Source organism: Sinocyclocheilus grahami, unplaced genomic scaffold (assembly GCF_001515645.1).
Source record: "Sinocyclocheilus grahami isolate Dianchi unplaced genomic scaffold, SAMN03320097.WGS_v1.1 scaffold1308.1, whole genome shotgun sequence".
Lineage (NCBI taxonomy): Eukaryota > Metazoa > Chordata > Actinopteri > Cypriniformes > Cyprinidae > Sinocyclocheilus > Sinocyclocheilus grahami.
The window spans coordinates 9,318-32,663 of record NW_015506487.1 but is presented as its reverse complement, the minus strand read 5'-3'; the positions used below and the strand labels follow the sequence as shown (position 1 = coordinate 32,663).

The window sequence follows — 23,346 nt, the reverse complement described above, 5'->3', positions numbered from 1 at the left end:
GTTGTGACACTCTAAAATGAAGGAAGACGGTAACTCTGGGGAGAAGAATTGTTGAATAAAGTAATTATTTTTGTTTTCTTTGTGCACAAAAAGTATTCTCGTAGCATCACAAAATTGTGTAAATTAATTGTGTAAAGTAATTAATGACAGAATTTTCATTTTGGGGTGAACTAACCATTTAACATTGAAGTTATATGGAGATAAAACAACGCAAGTATCGATGACAGTATCATTTGTCCTGAAGCTTATCGGTACTCCGGGACTGACCCAATTACGTACCGGTCCAAAAAAATACCGGTTCTCGGTACCCATCCCTACCTACTCACATTTGCATAAAATTGAGCGTTGTTCTGGCTTTCATGACTTCATGTCCACCATTTTTAAAGGAGGTGGTTGTTCCATCACACATAGTACAACATTCAGAGAATAATCTACCTATAATACAGTTTATTTAGTTTGCCAAGTAATACGTAGTAAATTCGCCTTTTTGTGGAGCTACATGCATTGCCTTTAAAGGGTTGGTTCACACACAAATGAAAACCTATAAGATTTACATTCACCTTAGAACACAATGTGAGGATATTTTAATGGGATCTGAGAGATTTCTGTCCCTCCATTGAAAGTTCAAACAACCAAAACTTTGACACTTCAAAAAGTTTATAAAAACATAGTAAACATAATCCATATGATTCTGGCAATTTAATCCAGGTGTTCTGAAAATATGTGATTGCTTTATATTTATTTACATTACAGGTTTAATTTAATTTTAGTTTGTTTTTATTTACATAAACATTGATCAGAGGTCATAAATAAAGCCCATCGAAAATGGTAAACGAAAGTTCAAACATGATTGCTTGACACGCAAGAACCAATTAGGTTTGCGCTCACCCATCAAGCAAGAATGGTTGAGTTTCTGTGTTTCAGTTTTGATGGGCTTTATGTATGCGCTTTGATAAATGATGTTTTGATGTAACCGACTTATTAACACTTCATAATAAGTATACAAAGCACAGTCATTTGCAAACTATTAGTTTATAGTTAATTCATAGTTTATAAACTATTGTCTATTCATTGTTAATACGTTAATTTTATGTACAACTAGTGAGTTCTTCATTCATTGTCACAGTAGTTAACCAATTATTATTGCTTAATTAGCTCGTATGTAAAGACTTAAATGTTTTGTTAACAACTCGTTAACCATAACTAACTGATGTACAATTCATGCAGTAGTAAAGGAGTTGTTAATGGTTACCAGGAGTAAATAGTTGTCACTTACATTAGGTCACAGAAAATACTAAATTAAAGGCAATAACCTACCTTTATTAGACATTAATGGCATTAACGATAAGTGTTTCTAAAATGGTTAGAAACACATTAATTAAGCATATGTTTATCAAGTCACTTTACACATAAATGTTTCTTTACAAGTAATAACTTTGTTTTTATGAATGACCATATGCCTTAAACTTTTCAGTACATGTTAAAAATGAAAATGTGCATTGACAATTATGTAAATACAGTGGGGAAAAAAAGTATTTAGTCAGCCACCAATTGTGCAAGTTCTCCCACTTAAAAAGATGAGAGAGGCCTGTAATTTTCATCATAGGTATACCTCAACTATGAGAGACAAAATGAGAAAAAAAAATCCAGAAAATCACATTGTAGGATTTTTAAAGAATTTATTTGCAAATTATGGTGGAAAATAAGTATTTGGTCAATAACAAAATTTCATCTCAATACTTTGTTATATACCCTTTGTTGGCAATGACAGAGGTCAAACGTTTTCTGTAAGTCTTCACAATGTTTTCACACACTGTTGCTGGTATTTTGGCCCATTCCTCCATGCAGATCTCCTCTAGAGCAGTAATGTTTTGGGGCTGTCGCTGGGCAACACGGATTTTCAACTCCCTCCAAAGATTTTCTATGGGGTTGAGATCTGGAGACTGGCTAGGCCACTCCAGGACCTTGAAATGCTTCTTACGAAGCCACTCCTTCGTTGCCCGTGTTTGGGATCATTGTCATGCTGAAAGACCCAGCCACGTTTCATCTTCAATGCCCTTGCTGATGGAAGGAGGTTTTCACTCGAAATCTCACGATACACGGCCCCATTCATTCTTTCGTTTACACGGATCAGTCGTCCTGGTCCCTTTGCAGAAAAACAGCCCCAAAGCATGATATTTCCACCCCCATGCTTCACAGTAGGTATGGTGTTCTTAGTTCCATTTTTTAATAATTGCTCCCACAGTTGATTTTTTCACACCAAGCTGCTTACCTATTGCAGATTCAGTCTTCCCAGCCTGGTGCAGGTCTACAATTTTGTTTCTGGTGTCCTTTGACAGCTCTTTGGTCTTGGCCATGGTGGAGTTTGGAGTGTGACTGTTTGAGGTTGTGGACAGGTGTCTTTTATACTGATAACGAGTTCAAACAGATGCCATTACTACAGGTAACGAGTGGAGGACAGAGGAGCCTCTTAAAGAAGAAGTTACAGGTCTGTGAGAGCCAGAAATCTTGCTTGTAGGTGACCAAATACTTATTTTACCGAGGAATTTACCAATTAATTCTTTAAAAATCCTACAATATGATTTTCTGGATTTTTTTTTTATCTCATGTTGTCTCTCATAGTTGAGGTATACCTATGATGAAAATTACAGGACTCTCTCATCTTTTTAAGTGGGAGAACTTGCACAATTGGTGGCTGACTAAATACTTTTTTGCCCCACTGTATGTGTCTCTGCAAATGTAAGTAAATGTATGTTACAAAAAATGCATACAAAGTCTCATGAGAATATATATAAATGCATCAGTTAGCATTACCATACATTCAGTAAAAAGCAAAGGATAAAAACATTATTTCCTCTTTACATATAAGCTAATTAAAAAATAACAATTTGTAAATTAAAGTGACAATGAATTAGGAACTATCCTATTTCAACTGGCCTGTTAATGTATTAACAATGTAGAGATTACAATTTATAAACTGAATTAACTACAAACTAAAAGTTTGCCAGTTATTCTTAAGTACTTTATTACTACATGTTAAGCTGTCTAATCTGCTGTCCTGTCCTGTCTTTAAGCCATCTCCTTATCCAAAGGCCACGAAAGTCACAATGCTTTAACACACAAGCTACACCTTGACCATGCTATCCCGTGTTGTGATGTCTTAGAAGATTTAGCGTCTGACTGGGTGGTTAGTGCGTAGCCTCATGCCAGTCATAGCAAGCAAGGAAGCAGACTTTACCATTGATCCCTGCCAAGATCTTTTCTCACGCATGCTCTCTGAGCCCAGATCAGCTCAGCCTGAACTGCAGCCAGGTCGAATTGGCATGACACTGGCTGCTCCAGGCCAAGAGTGTGTCCTCTAGTGGTTCACAGTGTGAATCTGACTTCAGTCATTGACTTCAACAGTTCAAGTCTGACTCCATACATAATGTATTATGGCTTCAGGAATAGAGTCTTCTTTTATGTATTCATCTTGTGTATCACACACAAAGCACATATTGTTCTAGAAAGCCACTGTCAGTCATACGTCCACCATTTTTCACACAAACAGTCTCGCCTCTGTTAATCCCACCTTATTTATATATTCTTTTTTTTTTGTTTCTTTGCTGCGTCTCTTCACCTGGCAAGCAGGGGGAACTTTAGCATCCAGATGTACTTTTGCCCCTGTGCCAACTTGGCAAGGTGAGGAGGGCACCAAGGGAGTGTTGCTGCTGTCGGCTTCACTGTCTCTCTTTTGTCTCAATGTAAACTGTATAGCAGTTTTCACTCACAGCGTGAGAAAGATCCAACTCACTCCCTTGAATCCACTGGCTTGCTGTCATAAATCATTTCATGAGTTGTCACTGTATTGTCTCTTAAATTTATATGAAATTACATGTTCATAGTTCAGGGGTGATTACAAAGCAATATCTTTTTTTTTCAACAACAGGACACAACTACTATAGAGAAGATGTCACACTTACTGGAAGACATGTAAGTATTGAAACTTACAGCATAATTTCAGCCATTTAATAATAATAATATAATGCCATCTATGCAATCATTACATGGAGACATGTAGATATGGAGACTGGGGCTAGTTGTCACAGCTTAAATACTCAAAAGTCCAATCAAACAAATGTTTGTTTATCTATCTATCCTGTCTATCACTGGTTTTGTATATACACTACTGTTCAAAAGTTCGGTGTCTGTAAGATGTTGTTGTTATTATTATTATTTATTTTCTAATATTATTTTTTATTTAATTTAATTTCATTATTAAAAAATACTTGTATTCAATGAAGACACATTCAGTTGATCAAAAGTGACATTAAAGACATTTTAAATATATGCTGTTCTTTTGTACCTTATTCATCAAAGAATAAAAAAAATTGTAGTTTCCACAAAAGTAGTAAGCAGCACAACTGTTTTTTTAAAACTGTTGAAGTGATTCTTGACCTATCATCATATTAAAATGATTGCAGAAGAATTTAAATTTAGCTTTGCCATCACAGGAATATATTACATTTTAAATTATATTAAAATCGAAAACAGTCATTTTTAATTGTAATATTTCATAATATTATTACTTTTAATAAATTTTTTATCAAATAAATGCCACCTTGGGTGAGGCTTTCAAAAATCTTGCCGACTCTAAACTTTTGAATGGTACTATAAATGTCAAACACCTGGTTCAAAAAAACACTTGAACTTTTATAGGGCTGGATCAGATTATTCGAATATTCGTTCGGTGGGTTGGCATTTGATTTTCAATTTTGACATTCGAATATTCTTTTCTATTTTTTCCCCGAACACCTGGCATCCCCCGCAAAACGGTTCTCATTCGCGCTTGAATATGAATCGCCCATGAGTGAACGTCATGAACGGCGTGATTCAGTTAATCTGGAAGAGAAGGCAAAAGTGACTAAGACTGCGCAGTCTTTAAATTGAGTGAGGACAAGACAAAGGCAGTAGAGCCCTGCACGGACCTCATGTTTAGGCCCTAGCCTAAGTATAAGGCTAAGCCCTGGCCCGAGACGCTCAGGCCCCGGCCCTTGTCCGACAGCTTATCAGAATTACCGGCCTGAGCCCGACCCAAGCCCGTCTTTTTTTTCCCCCCTTCTCCCAAAACAGCTTATACTACTTTTTCAGCTATTAAAATAGTTCAGTTTTGTATGTAATTGCCAAAATTATTATTTAGTTTTTTTTTTAATTATTATTAAGTTAATTTAGAAAAACGTTTGGAGCATTTTTTCATTCGTTAAATATAAGTTTTTGTTTTTTAAAGTAAAGGTCTCTGCCCACTGAGTCCGAAATTTTTGTATGTGTTTTTTCACTGCGGTCAAACCAGCCGCTTCTTGAATATACACGGTCAAGCCAGCCGCACTTTTTTTTGGATGCGCGTCTAATCGCGCACTTACTGTATGGGTGCTGGGAGCGGTCAAAATGGATTTAAAGAAGCTGTCATAGCGGCGTTTCCTTTATACTTTTGCTGATATTTTCAATAGATTGCTGTTCACGGTGACCCAAATATGTCTGCATAAAACGCAATTTACCCCTACAAAGACCATAAAGCAACATCAGAATATTTATTTATTGCTATTTTATATCTTGACATAAATAATACAATTTCAGGATTTTTTTTAATGACTTGAACATTGAATTAATGTTTGTGAATACATTATTTTTTTGTACATTAACATTTGTATTGTACATTTATTAATATACATTTTTCAATGTTGATATATATATATATATGTATATGTGTGTGTGTTTGTGTGGCAATCACTCCAAAACTCAATGTGCATTCTCACACATTTTCATAAAACAACACTTGCTCATAAAATGCTTTCCTTAGGTTTGCTCATTCTTCCAATTGATTCAAGTTCACAGTCACCCTGACTATTACTGTATAAATATTCAAGTCATTTTATTGTATAGTTTTGGAGAAAATTAAGGGAAAATTCACCCCAAGCATGAGTGCATTATCACCTTTACATCATGTCCCATTTTCAAACACTCATAAAAATATTTCCTTTATAGGTTTGCTCATTCTTTCAATTGATTCCTGTTCACAGTGACCCTGACTATTACTGTATTAGTTTTCAAATGTTGTACTGTATGGTCTTGGAGAAAATTTAAAGCCAAATTCACCCCAAGCTTCTAAATGCATAAGCACTTTTACATCATGTCCCATTTTCAAACCCTCATAAAAATCTTAACTTTATAGGTTTGATCATTAGTTCAATTGATTCCTATTCACAGTGACCCTGACTTACTGTATTAATTTTCAAGTCTTTTTACTGTATAGTTTTGGAGAAAATTAAAGACACATTCACCCCAAGCATCTGAGTGCATCCTTGCACTTTTACATCATGTCCCATATTCAAACACTTATAAAAAATATTTCCTTCATAGATTTGCTCGTTCTTTCAATTGATTCCTGTTCACAATGACCCTGACTAATACTGTATTAATTTTCAAATATTTTTACGGTGTGGTTTTGGAGAAAATTAGTGGCAAATTCACTCCAAAAAACAAAAGTGCATTCTAGTAGATGCACCATTACCCATTTTCAAACACTCTTAAAAATCTTTCCTTTTATAGGTTTGCTTGTTCTTTCAATTGATTCCTGTTCACTTACACAGTCACCCTGACTATTACTGTATTCATTTTCAAATATGTTTACTGTATAGTTTTGGAGAAAATTAAAGGAAAAATTCACCCCAAGCATCTAAATGCATAAGCAGTTTGCATCACGTCCCATTTTCAAACCCTCATAAAAATATTTCCTTTAGAGGTTTCCTCGTTCTTTCAATTGATTCTGGTTCACAGTCACCCTGCCTATTTATGTATTAATTTTCAAATATTTTTACTGTATAGTCTTGGAGAAAAGTAAAGGCAAATTCACCCCAAGCATCTAAGTGCATAAGCACTTTTACATTATGTCCTATATTCAAACACTCATAAAAATCTTTCCTTTATAGGTTTGCTCATTCTTTCAATTGATTCCTGTTCACAGTGTCCCTGACTATTACTGTATTAATTTTCAAATAATAATTAAGTAATTAAGAGCACAAAAAGAAGTCTGGAAAGTTCTATTTAATGACATTTAAAATACGACCTGGCTAAACTAATTTAGCTCTTGCATCCTGTGAAATGCCCTAATTTGGAACATATACCTTATCTTTTGAGTTGAAAAACACATAGTAAGTATTATATAACAAACATTATTTGCTATTATTATTGAATTGTAGAAAACAGTCATGTTCATGTATTGATGGGAAAAAATTGTTGAGGTTTCCTTTCCTTTATTTGTATTCGTTTGTTGTTGGGGTTTTTTTGTACAGAAAACTTGTAACCAATTATAGCCCTCATGCTTCTGCAGAACTCCTTGGTGTCATTCTGCCACAGCCTCTGCTGCAGCTTACTCCTATAATAATTTAATGATAATAATAATGCATTTTATTAGGCACCTTTCAAGACTCAATGACACCTTAAAATAACAGTAGGCTATTAATTGATTGACTGCAATACAACCTAATGGAATTTAAACAAGAGTTTTATTAAGACTAAAATACAGAAATAAGTTGTGATAGGGATTATGTAACCGGTGTTATGACATTTCACAGATACAAATGCAAATATGTAATTATTTTATCCAATTAAACAAAAACCTAATATGAAAAGATGATTTTAGGTGTATGCATCAGTGTGCAGAAGACAGTCAATAAATGTTTACAGGTGTTGACGCCACAGTAGGCACTGTTGTGCAGTCTGATGGGATGTACAACAGCATGCCCAAAGTGCTGTTATTCCTTAAGATGCACAACATTATTTTCTGAAATAAGAAAGGCAAAATAAATACTGTAAATAAATGTATAATGTATATAAATTGCATGCATTTATATAAAATGTATAATATTTATAAAAGTACATACAATATGATAAAATAAAGTTAAGTAAAATTCAAATAAATGTGTGATCATTTTCAAACAATGGCACTGATACTATATTACTTATTTTTTCTTTGTGTTGTCAACTGTCACCTTACCTGTGTGATCAGTGTCTTGTTGTATCTGGATTTTAATTTAGATAGATCATTTTAAAATTCATCTCAATACAATTGTAATTGATCAGTTACAGGTAAGGAGAAACAAGAAATTGCAGCTAAGTAGACTTATTCAATATACTGATGATTATGGTAAACAAACACAGCAAAACAAATAATAGCTTTGCAGGCATAATCACCATAAACAAATACAACAACCTCAGGGCTATAAAAGCAAAGACATAAGAAATTTAACTAAAGGTTAGAAATTAGTAACCATGGACACAAATTAGGACTGCTCAAAGGGGTGATGAACATAATCAATTCCTAAGGTTAAAACTAAGATTTTAACTTAATTAAATGTGACACTAACAATTAAAATGTAAGAAGAGGTTGAGTGTATGACGTGGGGAGAGTATTTCCCAGCAATTTTGTCCAAAACTATAATCTAAAACGAGTCAGTTTCATATGGTAATAAGCATGGTACGTTTGCACAATAATTAATTCAAAAACGGAAACTTTATATTAGAAAATGGGACATGAGTGCAACAATACACTCTATAAAAACATTTATGGAGTGAGTTTGCGTTTCCCAGAAACTGTAAAGTAAAATGACATGAAAATTAATACAGTAATAGTCAGAGTCACTGTGAACAGGAATCAATGAAAGAATGAGCAAACCTATAAAGTAAAGAATTTTATGAGTGTTTGAAAATGGGGCGTGATGTAAAAGTGCAAAGGTGCACAGATACTTGGGATGAATTTGCCATTAATTTTCTCCCAAACTATACAGTAAATATATTTGATAATTAACACAGTAATAGTCAGGATCACTGAACAGGAATCAATTGAAAGAACGAGCAAACATACAAAGGAAAGATTTTTATGGGTGTAGAATGCACTGTTTTTTTGAAGTGATTTTGCCTTTAATTTTCTCCATAACTATACAGTAAAAATATTAGAAAATTAATACAGTAATATTCAGTGTCACTGTGAACCGGAATCAATTGAAAGAATAAGCAAACCTATAAAGGAAAGATTTTTATGAGTGTTTGAAAATGGGAAATGGTGCAACTGCTAGAATGCACTTTGTTTTTTGGAGTGGATTTGCCATTAATTTTCTTCAAAACTGTACAGTAAAAAATATTTGAAAATTAATACAGTAATGATCAGGGTGACTGTGAACAGGAATAAATTGAACAAACGAGCAAACATCTAAAGGAAAGATTTTTATAAGTGTTTGAATATGGGACATGATGTAAAAATGCAAGGATGCATTCGGATGCTTGGGGTGAATTTGCCTTTAATTTTCTCCTAAACCCATACAGTAAAAAGACTTGAAAATTAATACAGTAATAGTCATGGACAATGTGAACAGGAATCAATTGAAAGAATGGGCAAACCTGTAAAGGAAAGATTTTTATGAGTGTTTGAATATACGGAAATAATCCAAGTGGAACAATGGAGTTTGATGCTTGGGGTGAATTTGCTTTTAGTTTTCTCTTAAACTAAATGGTTAAATGCCTTGGAAATTAATACAGTGATAGTCAGGGTCACTCTGAATACATATGAATTGAAAGAATAAGCTAACCTATAAAGGAACACTTTTTATGAGTGTTGGAATATGGGACACAGTGCAAGTGCTAGGACGCATTTTGTTGTTTTGGGTGATTTTGCTTTTAGTTTTCTCCAAAACTATACAGTAAAATGCCTTGAAAATGAATAGAGTGATAGTCAGGGTCACTCTGAATACATATCTTTTGAAAGAATGAGCAAACCTATAAAGGGACACTTTTTATGAATGTTTGAATATACGGAAATAATCCAAGTGCAACAATGGAGTTTGATGTTTGAGGTAATTTTCATTTAAAATGCCTTGAAAATGAATAGAGTGATAGTCAGGCTCACTCTGAATACATATCATTTGAAAGAATTACCTAACCTATAAAGGAACACTTTTTATGAGTGTTGGAATATGGGACACAGTGGAAGTGCTAGGACGCATTTTGTTGTTATACACACACACAAACACACAGGTTTGTTTTTGTGAAAAGTGGGGACATCCCATAGGCATAATGGTTTTTATACTGTACAGACCGTATATTCTATTGCCCTACACCAACCCTACCCCTAAACCTACCCCTTACAAGAAACTTTGTGCTATTTCAGATTTTCAATACACTCCATTCTGTGTGATTTATAAGCGTTTTGAAAAGTGGGGACATATGGTAATGTCCTGAAAAGTCACCTTCTCCTTGTAATACCTATGTCACACCTTTGTCATTATACAAATGTATGTCCTCATTTGTCACAAAAGCACGTGCACACACACACACACACACAAACATAAAAAAAAAACTATGGATAAAAAACATTAATATTAACATTTATAAACATTAATAAATGATTTATAATAATTCATGTACAATACAAACGTTAATGTACAAAAATAATGTATTTACAAACTAAAAATAAAAGTTAAAATAAGCAAAAGTGTAAAGGAAACGTCGGTATGACAGCTTCTTTACATGCGTTTTGACTGCTCTCAGCACCCGTACAATGCTGTGATTGGCCAAATACCTCAAGCGTGTGACAGAAATGTTACGCTCCTTACCATATTGTGATGATTCCCTGTCAGTCCGGAGCGATGATTCAAAAACATGAAAACCCATTATAAACGAGGCATTCGTTGCATCCAGTGGGGACATAATTATGAATTATAATGACTTATGCTGTCTTTTTACGCGTTGCATCGCGCCGCGTAAACATAAAACCATGTCAGCATTTGTAATCGGAGAAATGACAAACAACAAGCCCTACTCTACACTGCCCAGAAAACTCACTTTAAATATATAAAATATAAAAACTCTTTAAATATAAAAAACGTACTTACAGTCTTTGAGTCGGAACAGCCAGCATTGTAGTCTACTCTCCCAAGATTAGGAAACACATCTGAATATTTGGGTTGAAGTGTTCTGGAACAGTGTTGTAAATACAACTTAACCACTGATTTCTAGTCGTGTCCATTTTTGGAAGGCCAAACAAAGTAGTTTCGCTTTCACAATGAAACACAGCGTCACACACGGCGACCTAGAGTGAGCAGAGGCCGGAGGATAAAGTGAGGAACGGCCGGAGGGCTAGAGTGAGCAGAGGTGGCGGATTCGGCGAAGTAGCGTCCGGCAGGCTTGTGGCAACCACATGTGACGTCCCGGGCTGGACTCCACTTCGTCCACAGTGAAAGCCGATCCGGCGTTCCACAGCGCAAAGTTGTAGTATTTCCTCAGCAACCAGCACGGATCAGCTCCAGGCATGATGAAGCAGATATCGTCCTCTTTTGGAAGGCCAAACAAAGTAGTTTGGCTTTCACAAGGAATCACACAGTGCCTTCAAGACATGGCCGCGGCAACAACAATACTACAGCGAGAATAAAAGTTACGCCTTCAAAAGGATTGTCTGCAGTGATCGCTTTACTGTGCACATGGTAGACCCTCGGGTTTTAAATGGCTGTGCTATTAAAATTATTTATATAATTCACGTCGAATGGCCATTATTATTTGCCAGCATGGACAACGGCTGTCATGGATGTTTTGCAGCACAAAATCTGACTAATTGGATAAAGACCTGAAAATAATGGTAATTTTTATTTGTTAGACCATTTTATCTACAGCTCGTTAGAGGTAGAATTCGTTAGTGAAATAAAGTTGATATTTATTGAAATGCATTCGAATTAATTAAGGAGAGAGAGAACGAACGAACGAACTCATGCACCCACGTGCGAGCAAGCGATTGTGAAGCATTGCAAACAATTTGTCGGTTTAATTACAAAAACTGCTAAGTTATCACCTCATTGCTGAGGAATATTTGTAGCTTTTAGCTGTTGTATTTTCAAAATTCACGGGGCGAGGGTTGAAAACCAGCTCCTGAATGTGCAATTTCTTACTTATAAAAAGTTTCCATCTCAATAAAATGCGAGCGCATACAGCACGCCGGCATTAAACATATTTATGGGCAAACGTGTCGCCCTCGCATTGGGAGTTCTGTGGAGAATCGGATATGTGTGTTTAGACGTAGGTCGGATTTCCAGATATCAGATGTGTATCCGATTAAAATCCACATTTGGAAGTGGCTCAGATCGGTTGCAAAAAAATCGGATTTCGTGCGGGTTTTTGTGTTTACACGTGTGCAACAAATTCTGATCTGTATCAGATGTGAGCGAAAGATCGGATTTTTTGTGCCAGTGTAAACGCAGTTTATAAGCTGCTCTTGACAGCACGGTCTCGTGTTGTTTCCACCAGCGCAGCAATTTTTTCATCACTAAAAGATGGATGTCTGAAATAGCCTATAAAAATTAGGAGAAGCCTAAAACAGGCCCGAGGCCCGGCCCGCGTCTGAACTATGACGTGAAAATCACTGCGGTCAAGCCAGCCGCACTTTTTTTGGCTTGCGCGTGTAATTGTGCACTTACGGTACGGGTGCTGAGAGCAGTCAAAATGCATGTAAAGAAGCTGTCATGCTGACGATTCCTTTATAATTAGCTTATTTTACCTTTTATTTTTAGTTCGTAAATGCATTTTTTTTTCATAAACGTTTGTATTGTACATTAATTATTATAAATCATTTATTAATGTTTATAAATGTTAATATTAATGTTTTATATTCATTGTTTTTTTTAATTTAATGTTTGTGTGTGTGTGTGTGTGTGTGTGTTTATATAACAACAAAATGCGTCCTAGCACTTCCACTGTGTCCAATATTCCAAAACTCATAAAAAGTGTTCCTTTATAGGTTAGCTCATTCTTTCAATTGATATGTGTTCAGGGTGAGCCTGACTATCACTGTATTTATTTTCAAGGCATTTTACTGTATAGTTTTGGAGAAAACTAAACGCAAAAGCACCCAAACAACAAAATGCGTCCTTGCACTTCCACTGTGTCCAATATTCCAAAACTCATAAAAAGTGTTCCTTTAAAGGTTAGCTCATTCTATCAATTGATATGGGTTCAGGGTGAGCCTGACTATCACTGTATTTATTTTCAAGGCATTTTACTGTATAGTTTTGGAGAAAACTAAAAGCAAAATCACCCCAAACATCAAAATCCATTGTTGCACTTTGATTATTTCCGCATATTCCAACACTCATATAAAATGTTCCTTTACAGGTTAGCTCATTCTTTCAATTTATCTGTATTCAGAGTGACCCTGATTCCCTTTCAAGGGAAATTCGAACTGCGTCCTCTAGGGGGCGCTATGGGGAATGCCTCGTCGTGATCCGTGTCTGAAGCATACATTGAAAAAACACCAACAACACATTGGCCGGCGACAGTCCATGACGTCACTACCGGTGCGACTATTAGTATAAATAGGCGCCGGGAGAACATGTCATTCACTTCTTCATCTGAAGCTTGCATTCGAAGCATGGCTGGAAGCAGTGTCTCGTTCCCTACTTAGGGAACCACGGTTACATAAGTAACCTGAGATGTTCCCTTTCAAGGGAACTTCGAACTGCGTCCTCTAGGGGGGCGCTATGGGGAACGGTATACCCACGCCGCCATGCTGAGGGGAATGCGGGTGAGAACCATGGCGAGCACTAAGTACCAACGTTACCATTTTCATGGTGAGTTGCCCCTGGGACGTCAGACGGCTTGTCCGTGACTTTATCCCCTACGGCCAAAGGCCTAGGCTACATACCCAAACTTACCTGTTAGGGCCAGACTCCTGGGCCCGGGGTAGAGCTCCAGGCTTGGAATCAAATAGATTGCTTTAAGGGGATACGACCAAGAGCCTAGTATCATACGAAGTCTTGGCCTGTCACACAGGGGCTACCGCGTGCTCTTGAATAAGCTCTGAAAGGAACTGTCTCAACAGACCCCTAGTAGCAACACCCTGTTAAACTAGGTATCCTAGGATACCTAGGTGGAGTGGCGCCCAAGGTGAACGGGGCTCTAACCAGCTCAAAAAAGGGAATGATGCAACCGCGCGAAGCCCTCACCATATAGGATTTTAGAAAAGAACGCAAAGAACTAGCGTGCGAATTTACCACAATGTGGATTTTAGAAAGTGCACAAAGCTTTCACGTGCACACTTACCATAACATGGATTTTAGGATACCGTTCTAAGGGGCTCTCGTAGCACTCTGAAAGAGCAGCTCATAGATGGAATGGTGCATCCCAAAACCAATATGTTTGAGAGTCACCAACTCGATCTAAGGCATAAAGCTGGATTGGCTAGAAGTAAATCTCTAGCTGGGGGGGGGGCAAACACCCAGCTTTCAAATGAGAGGAGGGCTCGGACCTACAGCATGTTCCAATGCTGGAACTGCTATCAGTAAGTTACCTGGCTGAGGGAGCATAGACCCAGCTCTCAACGAGAGAGGGGGCTCGCACAGCATGATCGTTAGAAATCAGAGGTTAAGCGTACTGCAAGCTAGCCAAAAAACTCAGCACATCAGAGAGGCGGAGTGAAGGGCCTATGCTCACCTGATGCTGCTGGTTCCAGGTGCTCTGGGGAAAAAAACAGAGAACTCAACTCTCACGTGAGAGGAGAACTCCGAATTCAGAAAGAATAGCGTGCTCATAGGCAACCCTTTGGTAAAAAGGGTTTATTAAAAAGGGTAATATTACCAGGAGAGCAGCCCACGGAGCGAACCCGGGCGCTCGATAGGAAGCAGCATGCTCATAGTAACCCTCAATGGTGAGGGGAGCGATACTTCCAAGTGTGTCAATTAGAGGCACAATGGTTGAGTGGAGCCCAAGGTACCGGGGTCTAACCAACTCAGAGAAAGGGAACGAAGTTATAACACGTAATCCTTACCATACAGGATTTCAGAAAGTGCGAAAAGTCTAGCGTGCACACTTACCACTTATGTGGATTTTAGAAAGTGCGCAAAGTGTTCAACGTGCACACTTACCACTATGTGGATTTCAGAAAGTGCCCAGAGTTTAGCGTGTGCACTTACCATAGCATAGATTAACATTCCAGGCATTTGATCACAGATACAGTGAAAGTATTCAGACCCCCTTAAATTTTTCACTCTTTATTATATTGCAGCCATTTGCTAAAATCATTTAAGTTCATTTTTTTTCCTCATTAATGTACACACAGCACCCCATATTGACAGAAAAACACAGCAATGTTGACATTTTTGCAGATTTATTAAAAAAGAAAAACTGAAATATCACATGGTCCTAAGTATTCAGACCCTTTGCTCAGTATTTAGTAGAAGCACCCTTTTGATCTAATACAGCCATGAGTCTTTATATATAGAATGGATCATACTCACCCATCAGAGAATTCCAGAGAAGCCTCTAGTCCGGACCATCAGTAAGGTGGTTGCTATGTAGTCATAGAACCAACTAAAAACATCATAGGTCCAGCATAGGAGACTGTAATGCAGGAAATTCCCACCTAACCTCGGTCAGGTGGAGTGCTGGTGGTCATAGGGGAATTAGGAAGGGGGAGAAAAGGGCAGATTTAAAACCCCTGAAGGAAATGAGTAGATACTCAAGTATCACTCTGATCTGGACGAAAGCGCTGACGCCTTGTCTGGATCACATCTCTAAGGTCTTGCCTACCTCCCTTTGACCCACGATTCCTCCTACCCCTACCCGCAGGCGGAGGAGGAGCGCGAGCCACGACATTAGCCTTCTGTGGCCATCTCTGATCCTCAGACTGAGACGGACCAGGACCAGGTTGTTCGGGCTCAGACCTGGACCTTCGTGGAATGAAGGATTTGAAGGCCGCTGAGCGCGCCTTCGCCTCCCTGAACTTCTCGACCACCGTCTCAACGGAGGTACCGAAAAGTTTGGAAGGTGAAACCGGCGCATCGAGAAGAAAGCCCCTCTCTTTCTTCCTGATATCTGCCAGGTTCACCCACAGATGTCTTTCCGTTACTACCATTGCCGCCATAGACCTGCCCATAGCGGAGGCGGCCTGCTTAGTAGCACAGAGAGCAAGATCCGTGGTGTGGCGCAGCTCAGCTACCTCATCAAGAGAAAGGCCCTCGCCTTTATCCAGGTCTTTCAGCAGATCCATAACTTCCGATCCATAACTTCCAAAAGCTCATCATACGCAGGGCAGGAGGATTGGGAAGGCTCAGCCTCAGCCTCTTCGCCATCTCTCATAGCTGTTTTCACGCATCGCCTCGATGTTGGCATAACTCGTATGCTGGAACCAATAGATGCATAAGGAAAACGGCCTCTTCCATTGCTTCTCGATCGCAGTATGCAAATCAGAAAGAAATGGAAGGCTCACCTGAGCTGGAGGGTTATGGCCAGAAAGAAAATGCTCATCAAGGTGACCTCGCGATGTCACTTTCTTGGCCCGCTTCCACGGCAAGTCCAGCCTTGCCGTGGCGCGATCCATAACTTCCAACAGCTCATCATACGCAGGGCAGGAGGATTGGGAAGGCTCAGCCTCAGCCTCTTCGCCATCCTCAGACATCTCCTGCTCCTCCTGGGCTGAACCCAGCAGAGCACTGGCGCCCGGATTAGACGATGTTAGAGAAATAACATTATCCTCCAGTGGCTCTTTCTCGTCCACACCCGACGAGCGTGAGAGGGAAAGCCCCTCTTTAAACTCATCGGCCAGGTCCACGTGCGATCCCCACGAGCTCATTCTCCTCTGTGCCTCAGCAGCGGCGGGTCCTGAACCGCGGGAAGCAGATGGCTGCCCCTTTTCCTTGAAAAAAGAGACAAACGAGAGCGGAGCTTTTTCATCGAAAAACGCACACAATGCACGCAAATTGCCCCCTCAAGGATATCGCGTGCATGCTCCTCGCCCAAACAAAGAACGCAGAGATCGTGTGTGTCATCAGGTGTCAAATAGCGACGACACGGATGCACACATCCTCTAAACGTTCTGCTAGTGCTCGCCATAATAATAGGATAGAGATCGCTCTTACCATGTTCAAATGCACGCTTCAAATAAAACAGTCATTGAAGACGAAGAAGAGAATGACATAATAGTCGCACCGGTAGTGACGTCATGGGCTGTCGCCGGTTGGTGTTTTTTCAATGTATGCTTCAGACACGGATCACGACGAGGCGTTCCCCATAGCGCTCCCTAGAGGACGCAGTTCGAATTTCCCTTGAAAGGGAATCAGGGTCACTCTGTTGGAATATTGGACACAGTGCAAGTGCAAGGATGCATTTTGTTGTTTGGGGTAATTTTGCTTTTAGTTTTCTCCAAAATCATACAGTAAAATGCCTTGAAAATTAAGACCGTGATAGGCAGGCCCACTCTGAACACATATCAATTGAAAGAATGAGCTAACCTATAAAGGAACACTTTTTATGAGTGTTGGAAAGTGGGACGCAGTGCAAGTGCAAGGACGCATTTTGTTGTTTGGGGTGATTTTGCTTTTAGTTTTCTCCAAAACCATACAGGAAAATGCCTTGGAAATACATACAGTGATAGTCAGGCTCACTCCGAACACAAATCAATTGAATTAATGAGCTAACCTATAAAGGAACACTTTTTATGAGTGTTGGAAAGTGGGACGCAGTGCAAGTGCAAGGACGCATTTTGTTGTTTGGGGTGATTTTGCTTTTAGTTTTCTCCAAAACCATACAGTAAAATGCCTTGGAAATAAATACAGTGATAGTCATGCCCACTCTGAACACAAATCAATTGAAAGAATGAGCTAACCTATAAAGGAACATTTTATATGAGTGTTTGAATAAGCGGAAATAATCAAAGTGCAACAATGGAGTTTAATGTTTTGGGTGATTTTGCTTTTAATTTTCTCCAAAACTATACAGTAAAATGCCTTAAAAATGAAGTCAGTGATAGTCAGGGTCACTCTGAATACATGTGAATTGAAAGAATGAGCTAACCTATAAAGGAACATTTTTTATGAGTGTTTGAATATGCGGAAATAATCCAAGTGCAACAATGGATTTTGTTGTTTGGGGTGATTTTGCTTTTAGTTTTCTCCAAAACCATACAGTAAAATGCTTTGGAAATAAATACAGTGATAGTCAGGCTCACTCTGAACACAAATCAATTGAAAGAATGAGCTAACCTATAAAGGAACACTTTTTATGAGTGTTGGAAAATGGGAAGCAGTGCAAGTGCTAGGACGCATTTTGTTGTTATACACACGCACACATACAGTATATATATATATATATATATATATATATATATATACACTCACACACACACAAACATTAAATAAAAAAAACAATGAATATAAAACATTAATATGAACATTTATAAACATTAATAAATTATTTATAATAATAAATGTACAATACAAACGTTTATGTACAAAAATAATGTATTTACAGACTAAAAATAAAAGGTAAAATAAGCGAATTATAAAGGAAACATCGGTATGACAGCTTCTTTACATGCATTTTGACTGCTCTCAGCACCCGTACCGTAAGTGCACAATTACACGCGCAAAATAAAAAAAAGAGCGGCTGGCTTGACCGTGCATTTTCAAAGCGCGGCTGGCTTGACCGCAGTTGAAAATCGGGCCGGGCTTCGGGCAGATTTTAAAAAAAGTCGGGCCCGGGCTGAAATGCAGGGCTCTAGTGTGCCAAATATGTGATTTGAAACTGGCCTACCACAACAGCACATCAAGTTTGAAAAATCATCTGAGTTCTGTAAGTACGCCTATATTGTTGGTGTAAAAAACGAGATGTTTTTATCCGCCATCAGTAATTTTACACATGATAAAAACGTGGCTTTAATTTGCTTGGAAAATACTTGGGAATACGGCAGTCATAAAAAAAAACGTACAGTAGCCCAGCCTAATAGTAATTTGTCTATATCAAAAGTATGGCTCTTAACAGAGCTGTGTGTTTTGTATTACTAGTGCCGTGTCTATGAGTGTTGGAAGCAGTGCAAGTGCTAGGACGCATTTTGTTGTTATACACACGCACACATACAGTATATATATATATATATATATATATATATATATACACTCACACACACACAAACATTAAATAAAAAAAACAATGAATATAAAACATTAATATGAACATTTATAAACATTAATAAATTATTTATAATAATAAATGTACAATACAAACGTTTATGTACAAAAATAATGTATTTACAGACTAAAAATAAAAGGTAAAATAAGCGAATTATAAAGGAAACATCGGTATGACAGCTTCTTTACATGCATTTTGACTGCTCTCAGCACCCGTACCGTAAGTGCACAATTACACGCGCAAAATAAAAAAAACAGCGGCTGGCTTGACCGTGCATTTTCAAAGCGCGGCTGGCTTGACCGCAGTTGAAAATCGGGCCGGGCTTCGGGCAGATTTTAAAAAAAGTCGGGCCCGGGCTGAAATGCAGGGCTCTAGTGTGCCAAATATGTGATTTGAAACTGGCCTACCACAACAGCACATCAAGTTTGAAAAATCATCTGAGTTCTGTAAGTACGCCTATATTGTTGGTGTAAAAAACGAGATGTTTTTATCCGCCATCAGTAATTTTACACATGATAAAAACGTGGCTTTAATTTGCTTGGAAAATACTTGGGAATACGGCAGTCATAAAAAAAAACGTACAGTAGCCCAGCCTAATAGTAATTTGTCTATATCAAAAGTATGGCTCTTAACAGAGCTGTGTGTTTTGTATTACTAGTGCCGTGTCCATTCTCCAAGCGATGCGCGCCGCTTCCGGCTCGCGCTGTTCTATAGTTTATTAAAAGTGTATTAATCCTGAACATGTCACCTGTCCATATTGCACCGAAATGCACACTGCACTCCCTTGGGTCCGAAGCAACACATCCGCCACGCGTGAAGTCGATTGGATGAACGGTTCTCGACGTAATAATAATGCAAACAGACAGAGACACACAGATTCCTGCCTTTTATTAGAGAGAAGAATATGTTCAGCCCCCTCCCTCCGAAGCTTCGAATATTCGGTGTTGATTACTACCGAAGCTTCGAAGCTCAAAAAATGGTATTTGGACCAGCCCTAAAGTTTTAACACTTATGGCTAAAACAGTGGTTTGATGTTTGTACTTATGTGTTTTTTCTAAATTGTTTGTATTTCAATATTTCCTTTAACTGGAAAACCTCTCTTAGACTGTTTAATAAAATGATTCATTATAAACATGCCCCACTATTGGGCACAATAGATCAACTAGGTCAATAAACCGTCTTTCCTCTAGTGCAGTAACTTTGTACAATAGCTTTTTTAAAGCCAAGATGTTTAGGGTGTGTGTCTCTATACAGAATATATTTTGATTTTAAAAAGTGAACTGAATGCGCTTAGAAATGTTCACTGAAGTAAAATGTGTGACAACTAGACCTCGTCTCTCCTAAAGCTCTTAGTTTCTCTGCATTGTTAATTTTTCAAATGTGATATTATTTTGCATCGACTTAAGATGCATACTTTAATTTATTCTATGCCCCCAGTGGACCGCACCGGTCGTGGCAGCAAGCGATGGCTGAGGTGTTTGGCACTCGTTGGAAGATCCTGTGGTTCCTGCCATTCAGGAGCAGACAGCCTCTAAGGCTCAACTTGACCTCCCGCTCTCGTGTGTAGACAGACAGACAGAGACATCACTCCAGTGGGGAAGGTCACCCTCTGACAAAGCCTCCTCCCCACCCCTTGTCTTCAGCAAAATCCTCTCCAAAATAGCTTGGTATCTCTACAGGATGAAACTTTTTCAGGTTCTTCATTACAACTGAGAAAAATCTGACACATGTCTATTCATATAGAATGAATACGATGTCAAAAACATCATCTTTTTTCTGTTTTGACTGCACATGCTGGGTCAGGTTCATATTTACTACTGACATACGATTACAGGATAATATTTTATTGTGAGGCTTCATTGTCTCCTGGCTAAACCTTATTTGAGAACTCGACCCAGTCCACTCCCCTAGGTCTGGATCACATGAGCTGTTTTTATGCAAGTAGGGACACAAGTGGGCAGAGATTGTCTGGTTCTATGGCACTGAAGGTTCAGTGTGAGGTGAGACATGACCTCTGGAATGGGTAAAAGACAGTGCTGAAGTACACATACACAAATAGTTTACTATAACTTTCGTTATCATGCACATAATTACGCATACCTCACAAAGCACTGCTAATGCATCTGCTGAGCGTTTACTGTAACTGTAATCGATCACTTTTATTTTTTGTTTCATTATTAATGTTTTTGTGCCTTTTTAAAATCCACAAGTATTTTTTCTTTATTGCACATTTAATTTTAAATTGTAAACATTGTGATTGTGCTTTTTGAGGAGCTATTAAATCAATGTTAATAATAATACTTATTATAATACTTTTATATTTGAAAATGTTGCAATAATATTACCTTATAAGATGCTTGGAAAAAAAGATAAAATGTTATAAATTAAGTTCACTGATGTAAAGATGTAATTCAGTAAAAAGGGATGGATGAAACATGATTTATCCTGTTAATTATTTTTGCCCAGATTTTACTGAAGGTTATTTATTGTACAACACTATGACCCATAAAGTTAGTTAGTTTGTCATTAAATTACCTTTTATAACTTTTCTATGTGATTCAGATTAACCCCAAAATCTAGTAGCAAATCACCAATTGTAAGAAGTGCCTCTAAACATGCAGTTCTAATAAAATAACTTACTATCTGTTAGGTGCACAAATACACCACTGTGACTTTGGTTTTAGATCAGATTTACTTTACTCTATTTTCAGGTAACTGTAAATATCCACAAGAACATTCAGTAAAAATGTGTGTTGATCCACATTTATCTTGACAAGCCATTCTAGATTAAACAATTATTAATTTGCACGAATAGTTAATTGTGCAATTGTGGTTTTTGTCCACTAGGCCTGAGTTAATGTAATCGAGAAAAGCCTGTTAATGATTGTTTGTATGGTTTTGTCACATGAATAGGCACGTTTTTCTTCTGATGGTAGCACAGGTGGTGATCTGATAACCCTTTCTAGCCTAATTCTAGCTCTAGTCGACATTCCATTCAAAAAGTCAGAGGTACAGAAAATGAATTTAAGTCAAAACAAACTTTCTGCTTTCATTTTGTCTTGCATTACACTCCACATGGAATAATGTTATAAAATGGTTGCTTGTTTTTTGACAACATTCACTTAATACGAGAGATACCTACTTGAATATTTATTTTGAATATCATGCCTTTAACTTTTGCATCTTTTCCTGGATGTTATACTTTTAATTTTAAAATGTGTTGTTCTTTATTGTGATTTTATGGTATAGGGTCTAATAATTGATTATTAAAAACTATTGAGTTTCTTCTGTGATTATTTTTCATTTCTGAGTTTTGCAGCAGTTTTGCTCTTTTGCTTATTTTAAATACAATGCATTTTATTATTATTGTTATTGTTTGTCCGTTTGTTGTTTTTTATTGCTAAACCAATGATATGAAGTATGTAACAGTGGGGTAAGATGTAGTGCAGGGGCTATTGGATTGATTCCATTACTCATATGATATTTATTTAATATTTTTAACATTACAGATCAATTTTAATATCTTTATATTAGCACAATATCAGTTATTCAGAGAGCTTAATTATTAAAAAAGCAGTACTCACTGTAGCTTTATGTTGATAGAGGCAATGTTCATGTGTGTGTCCCCATTGTGAAGCAACAAGACCTGTGTAAGGATAAAAGAAACTAGAATACTTTGATCTCCTGAGAGGCAAACAATGCACTGGCATCTTCAGGACACCCCACAGAGGGGTGGTGCGGGAAACACCTCTCTCACATATGCATCTGTGCCTTTTCATCTTTTCATTCACTCAAACTGGTCAAGAATATAATGTTCTAAATGAATGCAAATAAGATTTACAGTCATGTTTGGTTTCATTTGAATAGTTTCAGGGCAAGTGGTACAATGGTCTTAATCGTACTAAAAGATAATACAGATCCTCAGAGTTAATGCTAGAATTTATCCACTATTATAGCAGATATAAAGGTTCGGATAGCTCATTTACAGATGGAAGCTCAGGAAAAAGCTGATACTCGACATGCTGAATTGGATTTGCGCCTTAAGATATGCACACTTGAGATTGAGGCTGAGAAACAAATTAAGATGCGACAGATGGAGTTGGAAGCCATGAAAATTGTTGGAAGTACAGCCGCCCAATCAGTTCCTTCTCAAGTTATGCCAGTTCTTTCTCCGGTTAGGCCAGTTCCCTCTCGAGTTGTGACTGACTCTTCACCGGTGGCTTCAAATTCAGTAGCGGGCACGTTTGATGTTGGTAAATATATTACGTTAGTACCTCATTTTAGGGAAACCGAGGTTGATTCCTATTTTAATGCCTTTGAACGTATCGCGACTTCGCTTTGTTGGCCAAAAGAAGTATGGACAATTTTACT

General features: G+C 37.7%; 1 protein-coding gene across 1 annotated transcript in view; it reads left to right on the top strand.

The window, feature by feature from the left end:
• Window positions 1-22,603, top strand: part of LOC107569070 (probable palmitoyltransferase ZDHHC21) — a 56,524-nt gene extending 33,921 nt beyond the window's left edge. Inside the window, exons 8-9 of the mRNA XM_016255069.1 lie at window positions 3,929-3,972; window positions 20,413-22,603. Coding sequence (XP_016110555.1) covers window positions 3,929-3,972; window positions 20,413-20,542 — 174 coding nt within the window. The 3' untranslated portion in view covers window positions 20,543-22,603. The remainder of the gene's footprint in view (window positions 1-3,928; window positions 3,973-20,412) is intronic.
• The last annotated feature ends 743 nt before the right edge of the window (window positions 22,604-23,346 follow it).